The 24949-nt window shown below is 35.9% G+C and overlaps 1 protein-coding gene across 2 annotated transcripts in view; it reads left to right on the top strand.

The window, feature by feature from the left end:
- TTC8 (tetratricopeptide repeat domain 8) overlaps positions 1-24949 on the top strand; it is a 54944-nt gene that overhangs the window by 11492 nt on the left and 18503 nt on the right. For both annotated transcript variants that reach the window (XM_033191651.1, XM_033191652.1), the window contains exons 2-8: positions 3823-3943; positions 5241-5304; positions 5417-5576; positions 5806-5895; positions 8187-8231; positions 17295-17380; positions 21434-21521. In XM_033191651.1, coding sequence (XP_033047542.1) covers positions 3823-3943; positions 5241-5304; positions 5417-5576; positions 5806-5895; positions 8187-8231; positions 17295-17380; positions 21434-21521 — 654 coding nt within the window. The remainder of the gene's footprint in view (positions 1-3822; positions 3944-5240; positions 5305-5416; positions 5577-5805; positions 5896-8186; positions 8232-17294; positions 17381-21433; positions 21522-24949) is intronic.

Genomic DNA, 24949 nt, shown 5'->3' with positions numbered 1-24949 from the left:
CATTTTTTGTTAGGACAGAAGAGAACTCAGGAAGATTAATTTTCTCAAACACTGACAAAATTTAAAATTGAATAACAGTGTGAGGAGATTTTATTCTAGAGCTGTAAATATCAAAAATTCATACCATTGTTTCTTAAGAATTATATTTTAGAAATTAAATTAATATTTATTTATCTCTTTATAAAAGTGGATTCTTATGGAATAAAATTTTTAAAAAGATATTCCTAGCCTTGGCGCAGTGGCTCACACCTGTAAACTTAGCACTTTAGGAGGCCAAGGCAGGAGGATCACTTGAGGCCAGGAGTTCAAGACCAGCCAGGGCAACAAAGTGAGATCCCATCTCTGCAAACAAACAAACAAACAAACAAAGCTGGGTGTGGTAGTACACATCTGTAGTCCTAGCTACTCTAGAACCTGAGACCTGAGGTGGGAGGTGGAAGGATTACCTGAACTGTGGAGGTTGAGGCTGCACCACTGCATTCCAGCCTGGGAGACAGGGTGAGAGCCTGTCTCAAAAAAACATTCCTATTTGACTTTGATTTCGGAAGTGTTTATTCATATTGCAGGGAAGGAAGAGTGGATTTTCTTTTCTATATTTTGCTTAGCCTAATATAAAAAATCTGTAATATTTAAGAGGTCAGTTGGGGGATGGATGTCAAGAATCATGATGGATTGGACTATGAAATAACAATATGAAATAACAATATGAACTTGAAAATAGTTAAAAGTAAAATATATTAATAACCAACTATATAAATGCTAAATGCTACTATAATGATAAAACTTGATGTTTGAAACTTGACTTAAGGCCAGGTGTGATGGCGCATGCCTGTAATCTAAGCACTTTGGGAGGCCAAAGAGGGTGGATCACCTGAGGTCAGGAGTTCGAGACAAGCCTAACCAACATGGTGAAACCCCGTCTCTACTAAAAATACAGAAAATTAGCTGGGCATGGTGGCATGTGCCTGTAATCCCAGCTACTTGGGAGGCTGAGGCAGGAGAATCACTTGAACCCGGGAAGCGGAGGTTGCAGCGAGCCGAGATCGCACCATTATACTCCAGCTTGGGCAACAAGAGCAAAACTCTGTCTCATAAAGTAAATGAATAAATAAATAAACAAGCTTGATTTAGGTAGGACTCCAAATCATAGTTCTGAAGCCTCATTAGCTTCTCATTATCAGGATAAAATTTACATACCTCACTATGGCATCCAGGATCCATCACCTGGCTCCTGACTTTTTCTCTGACCTCTTCCCTGATTCTTCAATTCTCCTAGAGTTTCCAAACATGCCATAGGCTCCCTAGCTAGCCTGCCTATTGTCCACTTTGCCTGTCTGCTGGTCCTAGTTCTTCACTTCTACCCTTCCTTCCACTCCCAGGTAGTTGAACACATTTCCTCTGTTCTATCACACACTTCTTTTTGTTTTTCATTTTTGTTATTACATTTTTCCCATTACATGGAAATTCTTTCCAGTTAGAGCTAGGACTCTGATTTACTCCTCTTTGTATACCCAGGATGTAGCATGCAGTAGGTGCTCCCTAGTAATATGGCAATAACAAGCAGAGCTCATGCCGTGCTTTGCTGTTCCAGCAGAAAATGCTGCAGTCCTTCTTGTCCACCAGAGAGTGCTGAGCAAAGAATGCTCTTTTGAAAAATCAAAGCTGTCAGATACTTGCAGGGCAGTATGACCTGTAGAGATTTAATATAAATCAGTATTGCCTATTTCCATCTTTGAAGTTAAATTAGAACATTAGCCCAAGCCATTGAGGACTTCCGCAACCCCTGGGAGCAGTTGTATACATATGGTATTGTTCCTGATCTTTGATGAGTGAAAACCGGAGATTTTTTTTCTATACTTTGGTGGCTCTCACAGTTCCAACTGGAGTTCCAGTAGGAATTAAAAAAATTTTTTTTTGCAAATAAGTTAGTTTTTTGAGTCCATATTCTATTCATCCAATTGTGTTAGATTCATACATAACATTTGAAACACTTTGTTCTAAATTTTTAAATAATCTGGTAAACCTCAAGCAGAAAAGTGCAAGCCAAAAGCTAATCATCTAACCAAATGTAATTTCACTTTGGGAACCTAAATATGTTGTAGAGGCAGCCATCTTTATCCTCATTAAAATGAACGCATGACGTTATTCTTTTTTTTTTTTCTTTTTAAAAAAATGTTCATAGCATGCATTCCAATTACTTGAGCTCACAAAAGGATCTCTGCTTTCCAACTTCTATAAAATCACACACTTGCCACCTGTCATTTCATCCAATAGATGTATTCAGGGAAATTATGATCCATGTTTTAATCTTCTCATGTTTCCTTCTCAGAACCTAGCCTGATGGTATTTCATTAGGGGGTGCTCAATGAATATATATACTGAATGCATCTTGAGTTCTTTGCATGGGGACTTTCTGGACCTCCTGTAGCTCTCACCTGTTTCTTTCCAGTCCCTTGGCCTTCACTGAGCCTGCTTCACAGCCATATATTCCTAGTATACTGAGCCTAATCCCTCCCCAAATTTCCCTTGCTGGACTTCCTTTAGGCTCTAGAGTCACTTCTATGCTGTAGCTTCAAGAGTTGCCTTCTTTTCTTTCTTTTTTTTTTTTTTTGAGACGGAGTCTTGCTCTGCCACCCAGGCTGGAGTGCAGTGGCCGGATCTCAGCTCACTGCAAGCTCCGCCTCCCGGGTTTACGCCATTCTCCTGTCTCAGCCTCCGGAGTAGCTGGGACTACAGGCGCCCGCCACCTCGCCCGGCTAGTTTTTTGTATTTTTAGTAGAGACGGGGTTTCACCGTGTTAGCCAGGATGGTCTCGATCTCCTGACCTCGTGATCTGCCCGTCTCGGCCTCCCAAAGTGCTGGGATTACAGGCTTGAGCCACCGCGCCCTGCCGAGTTGCCTTCTTTTCAAATCCTCCACAGGACACCAAGCTTTATTGTTTTCTGCCTCTATTCCGTAGTAAAGGAAAGGTAGAAATTTCAGATAAAACAATTTCATATGTTTAATAAGAAATTTAATTGTGTACATGTTTACATTGAATTTTTCAAAGTAAAGCAAGGCTGATAAAATACTTTCCAGTTATATTTCTTAATTACCTTTTCCCTTTTTTTCATTATCTAGCAGGTTTTCTACTGACTAGATCACAAAGCAACCAGTGTTGTTTCATTATTGAAATTGGGTAAATTGATCTTAGTTCAGTTCAACTAACATTTCTTGAATACCTACTGTCTACAAAAACCATAGATATTATGGAAAATTCCAAAGTGAACAAGGTATAAAAGCTTGCATTCTGGGGAAGGAAGAGCTAACATATACCCAAATAAATAGAGTGTTTTTCAAATATAGTTAAGTGGGCAGTAACAGAGGCATAAAGAGAACTCTCTGTGAGAAAGACAAGAGTGTGTAATAGGTTTAGAACTGGAACATCAGGGAATGCTTTATAATAAAGGACTTGACCTTGAAGGAGGAAGGCAGAAAGAACAATGTGGTTGTAGCTTTATTCATTTGTTTTCCAATTATTATTGTAGTAAAATTTTCTCTAAAGATCTATCTTTTTATTTCTAAAAAGGAGTGTTAGAAGACTACCAGGTGATTACCCCACTTTTATTTACTATGTAATTGATATGTTGGTTGTTTCTTCATTAATAATGATGCCTTCTTGTATTAGTTTTTGACGTGGCCCTTTAAATTAGAATAATGTGTCAAGAGGTAAACATGTTTAATACAAAATGAAATAACAACAATGAAGGATGGCTATTCTATAAGCTGTGTAGTATTTCTAATGCTATTTTAATGTATGTTTTATTTATCCATGGTTTTTAGGCAGCTTGGATCTTAAAAGCAAGAGCACTAACAGAAATGGTATACATAGATGAAATTGATGTAGATCAGGAAGGAATTGCAGAAATGATGCTGGATGAAAATGCTATTGCTCAAGTTCCACGTAAGTATTGGGTTTTCAGTTAAGTTAATGAAATACCATTAAGAGGAAGAATACTATGTATAAGAGGAATATATGTATATACCTATATATTTCTATACTTTATATATATAAACATTATGTACATGAAACAAAAATGATGAAAAAAACATTACTTCAAGTAAATGGTTTCTGTTCTGCCTTATAGTACAAAGGCTTTTTCCCCACAATTCAGTTATCTTAAACTTAAGGTATGAGATTGATGTATAACAATTTTCTAATACAAGCTATATTATGCATTTTAGAAATAATTTATATCTATGTTCAACTGCTGATCATATGGAAAAAATTTATAAAAATACATTCTATTTGAACTACTTGTCTAATATATCAGAATATTGTTTATCTGGGAAGTATCCAAACAACAGAGGTGTTCTAAGAGGACTTTAAAAAAAGATCATTTGAAAACATCACTTTATTGTTATAATTGAGCATGATTTGCTCTAAGTCATAATGTGAGGTAATGAGGTGATATGCTGGGCTGTGAGTGTCTGTTGGCATTGTCCCAGAGGCATAGTCCCCAGCTTGCAGATGTGGTGGTACAAATGGTATTGGATAAAGGCTGGTCCTGGTGCAGTGGTGTTTACAACTACTTGATCACAACCCACTATAGATTTCTTTGTTCCTTCTCCACTCCCACTGCTTCACTTGACTAGCCTTAAAAAAAATGGTATTGAATGATAACCAGGACATGTGGTGGTCTTGCTGGTAATTATAGTTCTCAGTCATTTATATCTTTTGGAAGGTAATGATTATTTTAAGCCTTCAAATAGAAATTGAGAAAAAAAATACATATATTTATGTTAAAATGTCTTTCTTTACCATTATTTTGTTCTTTTAGAGTTAAAATATCTAAATTCTAGATATTGTGAATAAATTATGTTTTATTGGGAGAAGTTTATATGAGAAATAATTGAACTATGAGGATAGAACCATTATTTTGAACTTTGGAGCCTGTTAGTCTTGAGTTTAAATCCCAGCCCTACTAATAGGCTGACCTGTTTATTTAATTCTGTGAACCTTTGTTAAATGGGTTAATACTACCTGCTTTACAGACTTAGTGTGAAGATTAAATGTGATGACAAAAGTAACATGATAGGTACTCATTAAATATTAGTCTAAAACACATTTCCCTAAAATATATTTCTTGCTATTAATGTCTTTTTCACCAGGCCAGCACAGTTCTGAAAATTGTATTAGCTTACAGTTTTTACAGATTAATAGATAATATATAAATTGAATTAGCCATCCTGTCTCCTAGGTCCTGGAACGTCTTTGAAACTCCCTGGAACTAATCAGACAGGAGGGCCTAGTCAGGCCGTTAGGTATGTACTTCTGCTTCGTATCCTCTGCCACTAAATATTGATCAGACTGTATGAGAGACAGTCTTTCCTCAAATGATCTTCTTTGTATTATAACAATTTATAATATTCACAGGCCAATCACACAAGCTGGAAGACCCATTACAGGTTTCCTCAGGCCCGGCACACAGAGCGGAAGGCCAGGCACTATGGAACAGGCCATCAGAACCCCCAGAACCGCCTACACAGCCCGCCCGATCACCAGCTCCTCCGGAAGATTTGTCAGGCTGGGAACGGTAATTTCTATCAGCTTTCCCATAGCCTTGTATGACTTTGGTATTACCAAAGTAGCTTTATACATTGGTACATCATTTTCTCCTGTTGTTATAGGGGATAATTATATGGAAGATTTTTGAAGGTAGTTGTTTTTATTTTATGTTGCTTTTACATTTTTATGCATATTAAACTTGCTTATGTTTCAAGAGAAAGTTTCAGATCTCTTGTTCTATTGTTTTTTCTCTGTAGGCTTCCATGCTTACAAGTCCTGATGGACCATTTATAAATTTATCTAGACTGAATTTAACAAAATATTCCCAGAAACCTAAGTTGGCAAAGGTATGTACTTAAAATGATTTTGAGTTATAAAGTAATATTACATGTGTGATGATAATGACAAATTAGAAAATGAATAAAAACTTGTGAAGGAAAGGCCGTGTCTTTATTGAAGTGGAAATGTTTAATATGTGAAATTACTCTTAGTCTTTGAGTTAATTGAGTTAAGAACTTAAGTCAGTCAGAAATAAAGTACATATACCATTTTTATAGGAAATTCTTTTCCCTTGATAAAGAGTAGTAATTTATAACAAAGAAAGCAGTTATGCAGCATCATCTTTGTAGAATGAAGCTTAAGAAGTCATCTGTAGATGTCCTTTTTTTTCTTTTTTAGCTTGGACTATTCTCAGAGAATTTTCTATCCTTGTAGCTTTTTAGGACTGTCAAAAAATGATAAAAATTATGTACTCTTAATTAGTAATTTATCAGGCATCTCAATAAGAATTACTCAAACCACATAGCGGCATGCCAACTACATTAGTAATTATTACTAAAAGATTAAGTGCTCCTTCAAATTAAAGAGAAAATGAGAGGCAGAGGGAGAGGGAGAAAGGGAAAGAGAAGGAAAGGAAGAAAAAGAGAAAGAGAAAAGTAAAGGAAGGTGTCCATGACCTTTTCAGTATACAAACCTTAAGGGTGAGCTTGCAATAATTCAGAGACAGGAGCACTTATCTTCCGAAAACTGGTTTAAGCCTAGCTCAGGTTTTTAGCTGGAATCTCTGAGCATACGTACTGAGCTCATTCCTAATCTCAGTTCTAATGGTGTTTAACATATGTGTTTACTAAATACCAAACACTAGAGAAAATTAAAATGGACACTAGCTGTACAGACTTAAGTTTAAGTCTGAAAAAAAGATGCCATTTGGTAGACAGGGAATTAGCCTATAATAATGCTGCTGATTTTTTTTCTTAAATTCTTGTTTGGCAGCAATCCAGTTGACTTCATTTAGTAAAATTGTAAAGCTATCCTTACTTCCCTTTCTTTTATGAGAGTGGAGTATTGAAAGCAACTCACATGGAATATCTGGTTCCTGACCATTTAAGGCCACTTACTTGAAGGGACTGTCTGCCTAGTTGATACCATTGCTATATTTTGACCAGATAGTCAGTCAATGGAAGCATTTTTCTCAATTAAATTAAGATGGCATCCAGGACAGACCTGGTCTGTTACTAGATTTAGCCTGAACTAGATTTTGTGCTTTTTTAGTATGTTGTAGAAATAATGCCAGGTTTTCCTGTCTTTGGCCCCCAGCTTGCCTTGACCCACCGGGACTCATTTTTAATATAGGCATATTGCTTGGGGTGTCTAGGGCGAACCTATGACACTGTCGTTGATGCTATAACATCCTTTTCATGGCAGTGGTAGCACCAACTGCATTCTTAACTTTTCTTTCTTTATAACAGAAAAAATGGAGGGATTGTTATAGGTTTTTGTTGTTGTTGTTGTTTTTTAAAGAAAGGCCTTGTCTTCATTTTTTTTTAAAAATTGGTTGCCTCCAAGTCTTCTTTGTTAGTAACCTTGATATCTTCTAGGGATGTTAGCCTCTTTGCAAGTGTAACATGATGGTATTATGGAAAAAAGTAATGCCAATAAGAGTAAATGCTTATTTGTTTAGAGGAGTTGAGTGAAATATTGGAAATAAGTGTTCTTAGCCCTGGCTGTCCATGCGAGTTATCTGAGGGCTTTAAAAAATACAAGATCAGGGCTTTGCCATCCCCCCAAGTTTGATTTAATTTAAGTGGTCTGATCTGCACCCCACCACCAGGTGTTTCCAATGTCCAGCTTGGCTGAGTAGCATCCTGCTAAAGAAACCTGAATATTCTGAATCATAGAGTTACTATAAATACCATATAAGGAGAAGTAGCTTTAAAAATTAAGCAAAAAACACCTTGCTTTACCCTTGTACTCTACTTTGTTTCAGTAGAAACTTCCAATTTTTTATGTCTAAATTGTCATTATTAATATCATAATCACTGTATAATATATGTAGAGAATGTAAAGAATTGTCTCCATCTGTTTTACGACAATCCTGAAGTTGGTCTTTAAGAAATAAACTTTTCATTTGTCTTTCTAATAAAATATATAATATGAAAAAAATGTTTAATTCTTTGAGCATTCTAGTTTGTAGTCTGTTAAAACCAGAATCAGCTGTAAATAGTAATATTTTAAAATGAGTGAGTGTAACAAAAGATGGATAGGCCCTTTTACGTATAAATCCAGGGCTTTAGAGTGCTTTTGTTAACATAAAATTTAAAAAACATCTAATGTATTTTTGACACTTTTTTCTTCACAGGCTTTGTTTGAGTATATCTTTCATCATGAAAATGATGTTAAGACTGTAAGTTTTGAATTCATGCTATTTTCTTTTGAAATTTTTCTGACTTTGTAAGTCTAGATTCTGAAATATTCTATTTCTGACCTTATAAACAGATGAAATTATTAAAGATTGGAGAATTATTAATGCTTTAAAATCCACCCTCCATTACAGTGGGAAAATGTGTATAAATATACAAGCGATAAGAACTGTGCCTGGTTCATAGAGTATGTAGATCTCCAATAAATGGGAAGATACAGATAATTGAGAATACTGCATAACGTGCTTGTGTTAAAGTTATAGTTTTTATGCTAATGGTATTGTTGATCCATTTATTTCCTTAATCCATATAGTATATTCTAGGTTTACTAATGCATGTATTTCTGTTATTTTTGTGGTGTGTCCTTTTCCCCTGTCTTTAACATTTTGTGATCAAAGAATTCAAACATATAAAAGTAGAGGGAATCATCTTCACAGCCTCTTAACAGATAATTTTGAAGTTATATGCGTATGACTTCTCAAATTGTTTTGATTTTTGTATGCTTATATGCAAATGAACACAAGCGGAACAACTTTGGTCAAATGTAGTTCATTCTACAGTGTCTGATTGCATGTTTTCTCATTTTCCTATTAGTTCCAGGAAAAAGGCTTTATATCCATATATTAAGCATTTAGGAAAATAAAAGTGTTTTCCTTAATTGTGTTTTCCTTTTTTCTTCTTCTTTTTATTTTGAGACAGAGTCTCACTCTGTCACCCAGGCTGGAATGCAGTGGCATTATCATGGCTCACTGCAGCCTTGACTTCCCAGGCTTAGGCGATCCTCCCATCTCAGCCTCCCAAGTAACTGGGACCACAGGCATGTGACACCATGCCCAGCTAATTAAAAAAAAAAAATTATCTGTAGAGACATACTCTCCCTATGTTGCCCAGGCTGGTCTTGAATTCCTGGCCTTAAGTGATCCTCCTGCCTCAGCCTCCCAAAGTGCTGGGATTTCAGGTATGAGCCACCATAGCCATCCCCTTAATTGTGTTTTTTATGTGTCAACCACTAGCTATACACTAGGAGACCTAATAAAAAATATGATACTTTTTTCCTGCCTCTACAAGCCATGTAATCTAGCTGAAGAAATAAAATGGACATAAATGAAATAATTAAAGAGGTAACTGTCAAACTGTGAAGCTGTTACTAAGTAGGAAAAGGAAAATTTCAGAAGGGATGATATTAGTAAAGATCCATAAAATAAGTAGGATGTATGGAAAGAAGGAAAAAGAAATGTAAAGAAAGGGCAAAAATAAGAATAAGTTATGGAATGATCAATAAATAGGCCTTATCCTAGAAAATAGGAGTTCCACAGAGACATTTTAAAGAAGGAAGTGACAGAACTTGATGATAGATTTGATACGGGGAACAAAGGAAAGACAGGTCAAATCTGCCTCCTAAAGATGTGTAAGAAAAGTGACAGTTTTATTAGCAGAAATGGGATAATTAGGGAAGGAAGTCAGTTTGTAAAGAAGCTGACTAAGTGACTTGAAGGCATTTTGAGTTTGAAATGACAAAAGACTATCTAAGTGGAGATACTATTGCATGTGTTGGGAGATGTGACATTGAAATCTAGGGGACAGCCTGGGCCACATATACAGAATGTGGTGTTCATAGATGTGGTTATGTAGGGAAAAGAAAATATGAAGGTTGGGACAACTGAGAAACCATGCACATTTCTGGAAACAAAAGTCAGCCATTTTAACTTCATAAAAAGCTGGTGAGAGGCTTTCAGCATGATGATATATAAAATTATATGGTCAAACTGTAATTAAAAAGCATTAGAATGCTATTCCATTTCATAAATTAGTAAATCTCAAATGACTAAAGTATCATAAAGTGATACTCTTATATTTGGAAGATTAATGCATATCAGGGGCATCTATTCTTTCATCCAATATATGTTTGAACCACAGTTCCAGCCCTGAGATCACACAGTGAAACAGGCAGACAAAGTCTCTGCTCTTTTAGAGATAATATTCTGGTTGGGCAAGGAATAGAAACAAATAAACTTTAAAATGTATGAAGTCTCATGGGCTAATGAGTACTGTAACAACAAAGAAGCAGGAAAGCAGGTAAGGGAATAAATAATGACATCGGCGAGGATGCTATTTTGGATGGAGTGGGGAGTGGTTATTGAAGTTACTCTGAACAGAAAACATGTGGCTCAGTGGCTGAATCCCAGCACTTTGGGAGGCCGAAGCAGGTGTATCACTTGAGCCCAGGAGTTCGAGACCAGCCTAGGCAATGTGGCGAAACCCTGTCTCTACAAAAAATACAAAAGTTAGCCAGGCATGGTGGCACGTGCTTGTAGTCCCAGCTACTCCAGAAGGGTAGAGCTGTAGTCCTGGCTACTCTGGGAGGATCACCTGAACCCAGGGAGGTCGAGGCTGCAGTGAGCCATGATCATGCCGCTGCACTGCAGCTTGGGTGGCAGAGTGAGACTCTGTGTTAAAAATAAAAAGAAAGAAAAGAAAACATTTCAACAGATACCTGAATGAAGGGGGACAGGAACCACATCATTATGTGTAGGAAGGGCATTTTCAAAGAGCTTTAACTGTAAAGGCCCTGAGTAGAAGCATGCTTGGGTTGCTTAAGGAACAGCAAGAAGGCCAGTGTGGCTGAGTGAGGCCTGTGAGGAAGAAGAGTTGTCGGTGATGAGTTCAGAAGCTAGACAGATCATAAGCCATTTGTAGGTCATGGTGACAATGTTTTTCATTAATAGGTTCATCTTGAGGATGTAGTTCTACATCTTGGAATTTACCCATTCTTATTGAGGAATAAAAATCACATTGAAAAAAATGTGAGGTTTATTCCCTGCACTACTACACTTATGTTCTAAAGATTCTAAGGATTAGCAGACTTTAATTTTTACATATTATGTTAGTATCCTAGTTCTTCATGCATATGGACTTAATAAAATTTGATTTGAAACAGAGTAGTAACATTTAAACTTTTCATTTTAAGCAACAAAATCCTTTTCTTCAAGTGAAATCTTATCTAGACCCTAATATGTAAAACAGACAAAAGTTGAGCTACTTGAATTATAGCAGGGCTAGCAAACTTATAACATATCCATCAGCCCTCCTCCTTGCTCCTCCCACCCCATGATCTTCTGCCTCTCAAATATTAGGGCTGTTGGGTAGTTCCTATATTAGGCTCTGTTTCTAAATTACCTGGGGAATTATTAAGTAAGGACTTCTGGATCTGTGCTAGACTTCCTGAGTAAGAATCCTCAAGGGTACATCTGGCGAATCTGCTGTTAATAAAAGCTCTGCAGGCAATGCTAATTTTCAGGCAGGATTGGAAAATACTACTGTAGATTATAGTAATTTAAAAACCAATGATTAATAGAAGGGTGTAATGCCAGGTGTTCCCATGTAGTAAAATAGACCTGGGGAATACTAGCAGAACTCAAAAACCAGAGCTCCCTATAGCAAGCAAAATAAGAGGAGGTGTGTTACCTGTCTTAATGAAAGAAATCAGCAAATGAAGAGAAAAGAGACAACAAACATGACTCAAATATATCTCATTAACACAGAGGTGATAGTAAAAACTATTGAGAACTGGAGTCCCCATTTGTAAATTATATATTTTTATTCTTGGTAACAGTGACTCTCTTAAAACACCAAAATCAAGCAATATTGAACAAAATTGTTGACTCTTTTTGAAATCCATCTTTATAATTAATTAAATGGCACTCGAGAAAATTTGGGGACTTTATTTTAGATATTTAATCAATGAAGAATTAAAAAAATTTAAACTAGCAAACAATAGGGTATTTCATAAATTTGGTTGGATTTGTGAAACAATCACAAAGGAAAAAGACTTACTGATGCATATGTGTAATCCCTATCTAGTGGACAGAAACAAAATCAGAAGTAAAAGGGCAATAGAAGGGGGAATTACGTAAATGAAGTATGATTTTGAAATATTGGTATTTATAATGTATAAAAAAAGCTGATCTTGGCTGGGTGCAGTGGTTCACACCTGTAATCCCAGCACTTTGGTTGGCTGAGGTGGGTGGATCACCTGAGGTCAGGAATTTGAGACAAGCCTGGCCAGCGTGGTGAAACTCTGTCTCTACTAAAAATACAAAAATTAACCGGGCGTGGTGGCGGGTGCCTGTAATCCCAGCTACTCAGGAGGCTGAGGCAGGAGAATCGCTTGAACCTGGGAGGCGGAGTTTGCAATGAGCCCAGATCGCGCCATTGCACTTCAGCCTGGGCGACAAGAGCGAAACTCCATCTTAAAAAAAAAAAAAAAAAAAAAAAAAGCTTGATCAATTTTTATGAAAATAGAAATGACCCAAAACCAGACAACTTACATTAGAAAAAATGCTGGTAAATAAGCACATTAGAGGTATACTTTCTTAATAACAACAAAAATATAAAATAAAGAGGCTTTGGCCTTTGAGTTTTATATTTATGAAATTAGAAAAAAAATCCTGGGGGAGAGTATATTAGATAGCCATAAAGATATTTCCTCAATTTGTTTCTGTAATTTCACTTCTCAGGAGATTGCAGGAAAAAGTAAAGTGCTGTATTTGCAATGGTGTTCATTGCAGCTTTAGGTATAGTGACAAAACTGCTGGGAAAACAACTTAAATGTTTAACAATAGGGAATGAGTTTGGTAAATTATAATAAATAGCATAATGGAATCTTATGTAGCCATTAAAAACCATAATTATAAACACTAGGCAGAAACATGGAAAGCGTTTATTTTATAATGTTAAGCCAAAAGTATGCCATTTAGTATGTTAAATAGAAGTATAACTCTAAAAATATGTTTTTATGACAGATACTAGAAGGTATTACTTAAACATTAAAATGGTAGTATTTTGAGGTTAAGGTGCATTCATTCCACAAATATTTGTTGAACGCCTATGTTGTACCTCATGGTACTAATGGAGATTAAGTCTAATTTTACCTTTGTTTTGAAAGTTTTCAACAGTGATGTTATAGTAACTTTACATTTATAAAATGAATTATAAATTAGGGGCAATAATATGTTAAAATGCTGCCGATTTGTACTCTGCTTGTTATTTTCATCTGCTTACCCCCCATATACATACATTTTTGTAGAACATAAAATGGAGCAATTTGTTTTGTTATTATTTAGTGAAAAACACAAATTGTTCCTTTGTTTTCCATTTTATTTACTAATTCATATATTGATATATGCATTGATTATTCTTTAAACAATAATGATTGGGTTGTATATATCAGTACTTTGATGGGTACTAGGGGTGCTGAGTCGAACAGATGTCTTGTTCCATTTCTCACTCTGGTGTGGTCTTGCCACATTATAGTGCTGTTGTGGATCAGGTTGTTCCATTAAAATGTCATTCTTGCTTTTACCAGAAATGTTATTTTCTGAATGGAAGAAGGATTTAGATAATGAGTATAAAGGATGTATTTTTATATCTTACATATATTTTGTAACTTTAGCTGGAAAAAGAAAAAAGGAATTCTGTTTTTTAACATATTAAGAAATCAGAGGTGTTTTTATATTTAGGTACCTTGGGTGGCCTCCAAATTTCTCTTTAAATAAAGTATTTCACACAAATACAGAGACTATTATAGACCAATATAAGAAATACCTTGAAATGGTGTTTAAATATTAAGAAAGTATAAAACTGATTGTCCATGGAAAACGATTTTTCTGTCTTTGAGCTTTTAGTGCTTATGTTGTGGGGGTGGGCAGTATCAACAAAACTCAAGTGGCATATGGGCTGGCGATTCCGTGTTTATCTACAGACAAATAGGAAGAATACTGTAGAGGTAGAGAATGCCATAAAGTGGTATTTACATTTTAAGGAAAAGTAAAGTTATCTATGGAAAACTGTTTTTGCCTTTGAGTATTTAATAACTCCCTTTCCCCACCTTTCCCTTTTTGGACAATATCGTTGGTATTGACAAAACTAAAATGGCATGTGAGTCAGTGATTCTGCAATCTTTGTTTCCACATGCTCTTTAATTTCATCATCCTGAAGTTGTTACAACTATAACAATAGTGAAAGGATGACTTTCTTAAAACTTAGATCTGCCAAAATTCCTTCTACTTTTGGACGTTTATAAACTTATTGCTTTAAAAAATGACATTCTGAGCTTTTATTAATATCTAGATATTAGTTTTACTAAATCATCTAAAGATCATTAAATTTAAGTCTTATAGTTATTTATTTTAAAAATTTGGGAATGGTTATAGAAATATAGATCTTCTGTCACCACTTAAAAATTTTAAGGTTAATAGCTTTTAATTATGAATCTTATTACTATGACAGTTTTGTTTGGTTCTTAAGGTATTGTCAACAGAAGTCAGAAACAAAGATTATAATTAATTCAGTCAACAGATAGTTCTTGAATACCTCCTCTGTGCACAGCAATATTCCAGAACAACAGCAGAGATGTAAAAGAGGAGTATCTGTCCTCAGGGAGCTTGCCAGCCACTTAAAATTGTCCCAAATGGGCCAGGAATGGTGGCTCACACCTGTAAGCGCAGCACTTTGGGAGGCTGAGGCGGGTGGATCAACTTGAGGCCAAGAGTTCAAGACTAGCCCGGCCGACATGGAGTGAAACCGTGTCTCTACTAAAAACATAAAACATTAGCTGGGCATGGTGGCACATACCTGTAATCCCAGCTATTCAAGAGGCTGAGGCATGAAAATTGCTTGAGCCTGGGAGCTGGAGGTGTTGAGATTGTGCCACTGCACTCCATCCAGCTTGAGCAACATAGCAAGACTGTATCAAAAAAAGAAAGGAAAGAAATTGTCACAAATGTTTTTCTTAGTGCAGTGAGGACAGAAAAACCAAATTCTGCCAAAATATTTAGAGGTTTATTCTGAGTCAGTATGAGTGACCTCAGTCTGGGGATACATAGTCTCAAAAGGTCCTGAGAAAATGTGCCCAAGGCAATTGGGTTACAGTTTGGCTTTATACATTTCAGGAAAGTATGGGAATTGCAGGTAAAATCATAAATCAATACATGGAAGGTACATTGATTGGGCCTGAAAATTCTGTACATCTCGAAGCCACGGCTTACATGTCATTGGTGGGTTTTAGGAATTCTTTAGGTGGCAATTAGGTAATCTTTGTCTACAGACTTGAAGTCAGTATATAGGGATGTGTAAGATCAGGGGGTGTCTGCCATCTCTCATGTGATGCTGTGCTAGAGTCAGATTGGAAAGTAGGCTGCATTATACCAGGTTAGTTTAAAAAAAATTGTTTAATGAGATTTTATGGTTTGTAGGGTATGACTCCCCAAGCCTCCTTGGAAAGGATTTGGAGCAAGAGAAAAAAAGGTCAGAGTTCTGTCATTAGCAGCCTGAGTCTTCATCATTATAATTTCTTTTTGCCATTTTTATTCTGTGTCAATAATTTATATTAATATCCTTAATTGGATTAGTACAAACATGTGGGTTCTCCATAGGATGACTTGTTTTAGGACCAACTATGCAGGCAAAACCAGCAGCCTGTAAGAAGCACTAAATCTAACCTTGGGAATTTAGAATACATAAAAAATTTTTGCATGACATCTTTTTCTAAAAAATAGAAGGTCTGTTTATACTAAGCATGAGAATGACTATGATCTATTTGCTGGAAAAGGTCTTTATAAAGATCAAGTTAAAATGTTTAGATATTTACCATGTATGCCTGAATTGAGCTGGCTGAAAATATATTTTTCTAGTATCTGAAAATAATGCTAATTGAAGTTATACTTTTCTCCTCATTTTTTTGGTTTCATTTTTATTTCTGGCTGGGGGCAGGGTGGTGGGGGAGAATAATAAGCATATGAAAGTAGTGTGTGACTTGTTTTTAATTTTCATAGCTTTCAAGTAGAGATGCTGATTTTTCAAGTCCATTAGAGGCTCAGCATGGTGTCACCATTTCTTTATAAGTAGTTTGCATATTTAGAGATCTCCCCTGGAGAAAGAGAAGATGGGGAACACAAGGAAAAATAATTAATTATACAGTAAGAGATTTAAGCAACTCTTCTCGCATTCATTTCAGAAAAGAGTTGATATTAACAAGTGGACAGTAATCTGGGATGTGTTTTGAGATAATAGAACTGAAAATCTAAGAGTTACTTTAACTGAGCTCTTGGATATCATGATTATGTTAACACTGGCTAAAGAATAAAAAATTTTCAGCCTTGAGAGAAAAATAGTATTATAAAAAATCAGAATTCTCTCTTAACTAGTAGCCCCAGCTTCTATTCATCACATCTTTATCTGAGCTTCAAATTTCTGCAAAGACTGATTTGCTTTCCCTTTGTCAAAAATGGTTTCTACTTCCTCTATATAAAATTCTAATTCTTACTTAGTCACCTCTTGTCTAATCTTGAATAAACAATAGAGGGAACAAACTTGAGAGTATTAAAGATATGGGATAAACAAATGTAAAATAGGAAAGCAATTGAAGAGAAGATCTTTTTCAGTTTTCAGCAAAGGGGAGTCTGCTGCTTAGAATTTACTGGGACATAAGGTGATGTCAGAAAAGTGGAATGATAGTTGTTGAAGACAGCAGTCGTCCAAATACTTAAGTTCCTCTCACTCTTCTTCATGATCCCATTTTCCAAATCTTTTCTCTACCTGCTTTCTTAATCTTTCTTTCTTTTTCTACATATGTCTTGAAAGTGGGCACTGCCCCTGGATCTGGCTTACACACCAAAGACTTGACTGCCACAGAGTTTGGAGGCATTTTGAATCATTATACAGTAGATAAATCAGGGGGAGTGGGTAAAAACTTAGGCATTTTTTAATATCAGTTTTGTGTCTTGTATATTAAAATTATATTCAAATATATTGTACATCTGCTTCCCTTTGATGAGTGTTTTTATCTCATCTGCTATTAGCCCTGTGGTCTGGAACTGATTAGTGAAAATTGGTGGGGCCATCTGGAAACATGAGCAACTTGAGTTTCTGTCTGATTTCTAATGCACGTTTTGACTGGTGCTAATTATATGGTCTATTTCATTATTTATTTTCCTGACTGCGTATTGTTAGAAAAGAAAATACTAATCTAAAATGAATTGTTTTCAAAGGCTTTGGATCTGGCTGCCCTCTCCACAGAGCATTCTCAGTACAAGGACTGGTGGTGGAAGGTACAGATTGGAAAATGTTACTACAGGTAAATTTCATTATTTTTGAAGGGCTTAGAAGTGGCCATGTATTTTAGGGTCTCAAATCTGATACTTTTTTGGAGGGTAGATTTTCCCATGAAGAAACGAGAACTGGGTCTTTGGCTTACTTGATAAAGCGTTTACTTAACAATCACAGGGTAGCAATAAGAATTGATACCTTTAGAATAATAAAACTTCTGAGCTGGGAGAGGGAAGTTTTGAGACCATCAGGCCCAACTCCCCTTTTCACATGAGGAAGCTGAGGCCGAGAGAGTGGTTGTAATTTGCATCAGGAGCTAGTGAGTAACAGACTAGGGACTAGAACCAAGTCTGCTGATTTCTACTTCTGTTCTCTTGGTAATCAAATCTTTTATTTACACCCATGCCTCACATCTGTAAAACACTTCACAGTTAAGAGATACTTTGTTCCTACATTGTACCATTTCACTTAAGTCTCACAGCACCTTGGAGGTAGTGGCTATTGTTAGTCCTTTCTCCAGATGAGAAAAATTGAGCCTCACAAAGATAGAGTGATTTGTCCAAATTCACATAAACAGTAAGTGGCAGAACAAGAACTTGAGCTCACTTTCTGATGCCAATTATCTTGCTGTTTCCACAATTCCATATTGTTTCTCTAGGACCTGAATATTCTTATATTCCCTTAATGTTTAAATGTATTTTAAAGCAAATTAACTGAAAGATCAGAAGAATCATAATGAATTTTATGAATATTTATATAGCAACTAGTAAATAAGATCTGAAACTTGTTGCTGATATTGAAATGCGTGTAGAACATTTGGAAAAATAGAAACAAATGAACAATTCTATTTTATAAATATAAATATCTTTTATTATTAAAATAGGGTAGACTTCAGTTACTATGAACACACTTCAATATTTATAAGCTTCAGTTGTCATTCAAGTACTGTGAGAAAAAAGAAGACTATAAATGGGATAAAAAGCATGTTTATTGTTCTGCCATTGAAATTAAGACTACTTTCCATTTAGAAATTTCACATAGAACTCTAAAGTGTTTTTTCCTGCTGCTAGATGGAAAACATGTTTTCTGCTAAAAGGTAATTTTAGACCATTATATCATTAAACTCTTATGAATGGAATTCCTGGAGACAATCTTGAAATCTTGAGCTGCCAAGCAAAACCTTCAGAAATGCTTGATAATTAAAGGAAAGCAAAACTCTGATTGCTGTTGCCATCTATAAATGATGGCATTTAAATGAATGTACCTTGTCATATTAAATTATCCTTCTTTTCTGTTCTTTAACACCTGCCCATCTTTATGACATATTCAGTATTCTTTCATTTACACATTCATTCACTCAGTAACATATTTAATGGGCAGCTACTCTGCCAGGAACTGGGAGTACAAAGATTAGATTGTCCCTTCTTTCAAATTGTTTGCAATAGAATGGAAGAGAGGCCAGTAAATAATTACAGGTTAAGTATTTCTTATCTGAAATGCTTGGAAACAGAGTGTTTCAGATTTTGTGTTTTTTCAGATTTTGGAATATTTGAATATATATAATGAGATATCTTGGGGATGGGACCAGATTTAAAGATGAAATTCGTGTATGTTTCATGTAAACCTTATACACATAGGCTGAAGGTAATTTTGTGTAATATTTTATTTTATTTTATTTTTTAGAGATGGGGTCTTGCTCTTTCACCCAGGCCGGAGTGTAGTTGTGTGATTACGGCTCACTGCAGCCTCAATCTCCTGGGCTTAAGCCATCCTCCTGCCTCAGTCTCCCAAGAAGCTGGGGTTACAGGCACATGCCACCATGCCCAGCTAATTTTTTAAAACTTTCTTCTTTTTATAGAGACAGGTTCTTGCTATGTTGCCCAAGGTGGTCTTGAACCCCGGGCCTCACACCATCCTCCCACCTTGGCATCCTAAGGTGCTGGGATTATAGGCATGAGCCACTGCATCCAGCCGTACTCCCATTATTATATCCTTTTCAATGAAACCAAATTCAGCATTCCCTAACCTGCTGTGTACTTTACTGCCTATGTACTTATGTTCATGGTTTAATTTTATTTTGGAAATGTCCCTCTTCCCTGCACATCTAGCTGTTGAAATCTTGCCTGTTTACTATCTCCCTGAACCTCCTCTGTGCTCTCAAAGTGCTTTTTTTCCGGATTGACCATAATATGATTAAATTTATTTGTGAACATGTTTTGTTTCATTCTTTGATTATCATTGTTTTAAGGACATGGTGGTTACTTTCTTCATTTTTCGTCTCCTTACCATCAAGAAATAAGCATACAGTTGACACTTTACAATTTTGTTAAATTTAAGTTGGAGAGAAAAAGTTGGCAGCTGGACTCTGACTCTGTGATATTGGCTGGTGTTTATGAACTTGACTGATGTTTTTTGCCTTGACTTTCTTTGAACATGGCATGCTCCATTTTCTTTGCACAAGAATTCATGTGGTAGATTGCTTTTTGATAGTATTAGATAAAGTTATCTCTTAAGGCTGTAGTAATAAAAAACATGGTTCTTTGACTTTCATGTAGCTCAATATCTCTGATTATATTTTTATTTTTTAAATTTATCTTTCTATCTCCATTGTTTTTAAAATAATCTATTTCTGTTTTCATGTTCTTGTTTTATATGTATCTTTTTATTGTAATCCCTTTTAAATGATTTTTGGAAAGAAACAAGTTAGATAAAAATACACAGACTCTCATGGATACTTTAAATTAATGGAATTTAGTGACTGTATTTCAGTCATGTGTTTAAGACTTGCATGCACGGCCAGGCACGGTGGCTCATGCCTGTAATCCCAGCACTTTGGGAGGCCAAGGTGGGAGGATAGCTTGAACCCAGGAGTTTGCAGGCAGCCTTGGCAACAAAGTGAGACCCTGTCTTTACGAAAACAAAATACAGAAGTTAGCCAGGCCTAGTGGTACATGTCAGTAATCCCAGCTACTTGGGAGGCTGAGGCAGAGGATTGCTTGAGCCCCAGAGGGCAAGGCTGTGGTGTGCTGTGATCCCACCATTGCCCTCCAGCCTGGGTGACAGAGACTCTATCTCAAAAGAAATAAAAAGATTTTCATGTTCAGTTGATGTTATGTACATAAATATGTTGTTTTTCAGAACTTTAGAGTTCTTTGACCTTTAGCCTTTAACCAGTTTCATCCCAAGGCCTCCAGTAGCTATTTGGGCATCAGCCACACCAATGCTTAAGGTTTAGGTTATGAAAAATGATCAAAGCTCTTCTTTCAAACCTTTAAATGAAAATAGCACAACAGAGCATACTGTGTATCATTTTGATTTTATTTCACAAAATGAAACATTATCGTAGCTGAGTAGCTCTCAGATAGCTAAAAATGAGTGATTCATTCATGTCCTGAATAGACCTGTTGAAAGTTGTGTTTTAATGATTGAATCAGTGGCAACAAATTCTTTCCTGGGTTTAAGAGGTAGGCACTACTTACATCAGGACAGTCATATTTAGGCAAGGAGCAAATCTCAGATTCATAGACAAGGACAATTAGTATCAGATATCTAATGAGAGAAAACAAGATTTCTAGAATAATAAAATGGTATAACTATATTACCCAAGTGTTAATTATTACTCGGTCAAAATAACTTTTAAAGATAGCTTTTAAAAATGTGCTTTTGTCTCAAAGCAGAAGATGTTTTCAAATAAATGTCATCCTTCAGCTCTTCCAGTAATATAGAGACTCTAAGCATTTATTCAGGTCACTTGCCATATGTCCAGCTGATCATAAGCTCTTTGGGTGGTGAACTGATGTGACCTGGCTTACTAGCAGCTATTATCTTAGTCCTGCTGTGACTAGGCTTCAGACAGACTCCTTACATACCATTTGGGGGTTAGAAGCCAGTGAATATGGGAGATAGGCAACTTATTGCTAAACTGTATAAATAAACATGTTAATTTATGTGTGTGTGCAACATTACCTTCCTTGGTATGTGCTTATATTCCTCTTATAATTTGTCTCTATTCATCCTCAGGGTATGATGTAGTGTTTATTTTTAAGTTGAATATCTAATTCTTAAAATTGGCAATTTGTAGGTTGGGAATGTATCGTGAAGCAGAAAAACAGTTTAAATCAGCCCTGAAGCAGCAGGAAATGGTAGATACATTTCTGTACTTGGCAAAAGTAAGTAAATCTTAATTTGAGTGAAATCTGCCTTCTCAGAATAAATGTTTAAATTCTGGCCATTGCATGGGGAGAGTAAACAGCTTCCTCAGGAATATTTGGCAAGTTACTATGTTTAGATTTAACTTGTTTTTCTTTAGAGCAAGGGAAAAAATGAGAACATATGGAGGGTAACTGTCTCATAAGAAATTAATTGTCATGAAAAATAAGAAGACCCATTTGAAAGATTGCCCATTAGGACAGGAGAAAATACCATAGGCTCACTACTCGCATAGATAACAGGCCCCAGTGAGGCCTTATTTTCTACAGTACATTTGTATCCCACTCGATCACGCAGTAGAGAACAGGGACTGTGTTTACGTAGGTTCCTAGTTACTCGGCTGAGGCATAATAATAAAAATAATACTTCTCCTTTATTGATCACCTACTCAGTGTAAAACATTTTATCATGTTCATTATATATGCAGTTTAATTTAACCCTCACAATAACCCTGCAAAGGTGAGTTTTATCATTTCCTTTGTACTCTTAAGGAAAATTAAATTTAAAGAGGGGTACGTTTTTCAGGGTCACTTGGTGGTTAGGAGTTAGCATTCGAATCCAGGTCTTTCTGACTCCAGACCTAGTCACTGCTGCAGTGCCACCTGCAGCCACAGCAGAAATGATAGGGCCACCTAGAATTTTCTTGCTTTTTTTTTTTTTTTTTGAGATGGAGTCTTGCTCTGTTGCCCAGGCTGGAGTACAGTGGCATGATCTCAGCTCACTATAACCTCTGCCTCCTGGATTCCAGTGATTCTCCTGCCTCAGCCTTCCAAGTAGCTGGAATTACAGGTGCACGCCACCATACCCAGCTAATTTTTGTATTTTTAGTAGCAGTGAGGTTTTACCATGCTGGCCAGGCTGGTCTTGAGCTGCCGGCCTCAAGTGATCTGCCTGCCTCGGCCTCGTAAAGTGCTGGGATTACAGGTGGGAGCCACCATGCCTGGCCAGAATTTTCAATAGTGGGGTAAAGTTACCTCTTGACCCTCACTGAGGCTATTTTGAAAGAAAAATACAAGTGGTGGTAATGACATAATTCTGCTTTATCTGTTAGAGTTTCTTAAATTAAAAAATGTGGTAAAGGAGATTCAAAAGAAGATGAGATATAAAAGGAAGTGCTACTAGTTCCTAAATATGGGAATAAAAATTAACATATGAAAAAGAAGCAAAATGAAAGTTACATAAATTTACTGTGCTAGTCCTAAAATTAGTATGTTTTAATGACTTTCAAAAATTTTTGAAACTATCTGGTATCTAACTTTATCTTCTATATGTGATATATTCAACTTAAACAATTTTTTTTTTTTTTTCTGAGTTAGGGTCTCACTCTGTCACCCAGGCTAGAGCGCAGTGGCATTATCACGGCTCACGGCAGCCTTGACTTCCCAGTCTCAGGCGATCCTCCCATCTCAGCCTCCTGAGTAGCTGGGACCACAGGTCACTGTGCCTGGATAATTTTTTTTTTTGGTAGAGATGGAATCTTGCTGTGTTGCACAGGCTGGTCTCCAGCTCCTGGCCTCAAGCAGTCCTCTAGTCTCAGCCTCCTAAAGTGCTGGGATTACAGGTGTAAGCCATTATGCCCAGCCTACACTTAAAGTCTTAAAGAAGTTTCTAGGCATCACAGTAAACTTTTTGGAAAGAACTAGAAATTAAGGCTGAAGTCATACTATTTGACTATCATCTTAGTTGATAATCACTTACTATGTCGTTGAAAAAATATGCTTTTTATTTAACTCTTGTTAAATACATGACTTCACCTGTTTTTCTATAAATTGATTTGTTTAAATCTATTATTCCCTACACAACTATATAGAGGTAAAATATACAGTTTTTGTGTAATGTATGAATGGATGGTTATTATATAATAGAGATCAAGCAGATTTTAGTTCTGTCACAATGACACATGCATGCGTATGTTCATTGCAGCACTATTCGCAATAGCAAAGACATAGAATTAACTTAAATGCCCATCAATGGCAGACTGGATAACGAAAATGTGGTGCATATACACTGGAATACTATGCAGGCATAAAAAAGAATGAGAGCATGTCCTTTGAAGGAACGTGGATGGAGCTGGAGGCCATTATCCTCAGCAAGCTAACGCAGGAACAGAAAACCGAATACTGCATGTTCTCACTTATAAGTGGGAGCTAACTGATGAGAACACATGGACACATAGAGGGGAGCAACAGACACTGGGGCCTCTGAGAGGGTGCAAGGAGGGAGAGGAGCAGAAAAAATGACTAATGAGAATTAGGCTTAATTCCTGGGTGATGAAATAATCTGTACAACAAACTCCCCATGATACGAGTTTACCTATATAACAAACCTGCACATGTACCCTGAAATTAAAAGTCAAAAAGTGAAAGAGCTCTGGCATGGTGACTTGTGCCTATAATTCCTGCACTTTGTGAGGCTGAGGCTGGAGCATTGCTTGAGTCCTGGAGTTTGAGACCAGCCTGGGCAACATAGTGAGACCCATCTCTTTAAAAAAGAAATGTATATATATGTGTGTGTATATATTTTTATATATTAATACAATATATTTATTTATAGAAAATATATAAAATTGTATAATTATAGATATATAAAAATAATATACATATATAATCATATAGTATAAATATGTAATATATAATATAATTAATATATAATATAAATATATAACTATATATAATGTTTATTATAATGTATACTATTATATAGTAATATAATATAATATTTTTATATAATCTATATTTACATATGTTATATATATACACAAAGGAAAGAGATCAAGCAGATTTTAAGAACGTTTTTTAAAGTTCTTAATTGTTAATTTAAAAATTAAACCTTTTAGATTATGTAAATACTAATTATATATTATTTGTTATATTTTTAAAGTATAGAACTTGTACAGTTCAAAAGTGTATAAGTAAAAACTGAAAAGTTATTATCCATACCTCTCTCTCTAATCTCAAACTTTAATGATAAATACTTTAGTTTTCTGTTGTATCCCTTTGGGTTTTTTCTCAAAACACACTCTTACTGTTTAGAAAGTGGATCCGAAAATCATGAAAAAAGTGTCATAATCTTATGTTGTCACACGTAAAATAGTAATACTGTTTTAGAAATTCCTATTAAGTATATAGTTTATTAATTGCTAATGAAGTGGAAGCCATTATGTGCTAACTTGCTTAACTCCCTGACCTCATGAACCTGTGTTCTCTCTTGTTTTGGAGGGGCCTGTCCACTGCCTGTCTCTCTCAGGCCTTGTTGCACGGGTCGTCTCCTCTTTATTCAGCATCTTTAACCTCAGTCTCCTAATTGGTTTCTTAATGCCAGCCTATAGACATATTCACGTCTGTTCTATCCTAAAAAGGTTTTCCCTCGATTCTTTCTTGTTTAGTTA

The sequence above is a fragment of the Trachypithecus francoisi genome, unplaced genomic scaffold (assembly GCF_009764315.1).
Source record: "Trachypithecus francoisi isolate TF-2019V2 unplaced genomic scaffold, Tfra_2.0 Lachesis_group3, whole genome shotgun sequence".
Lineage (NCBI taxonomy): Eukaryota > Metazoa > Chordata > Mammalia > Primates > Cercopithecidae > Trachypithecus > Trachypithecus francoisi.
Note: the sequence above shows the minus strand (reverse complement) of the source record. Positions and strands in the feature narration are given on the sequence as shown.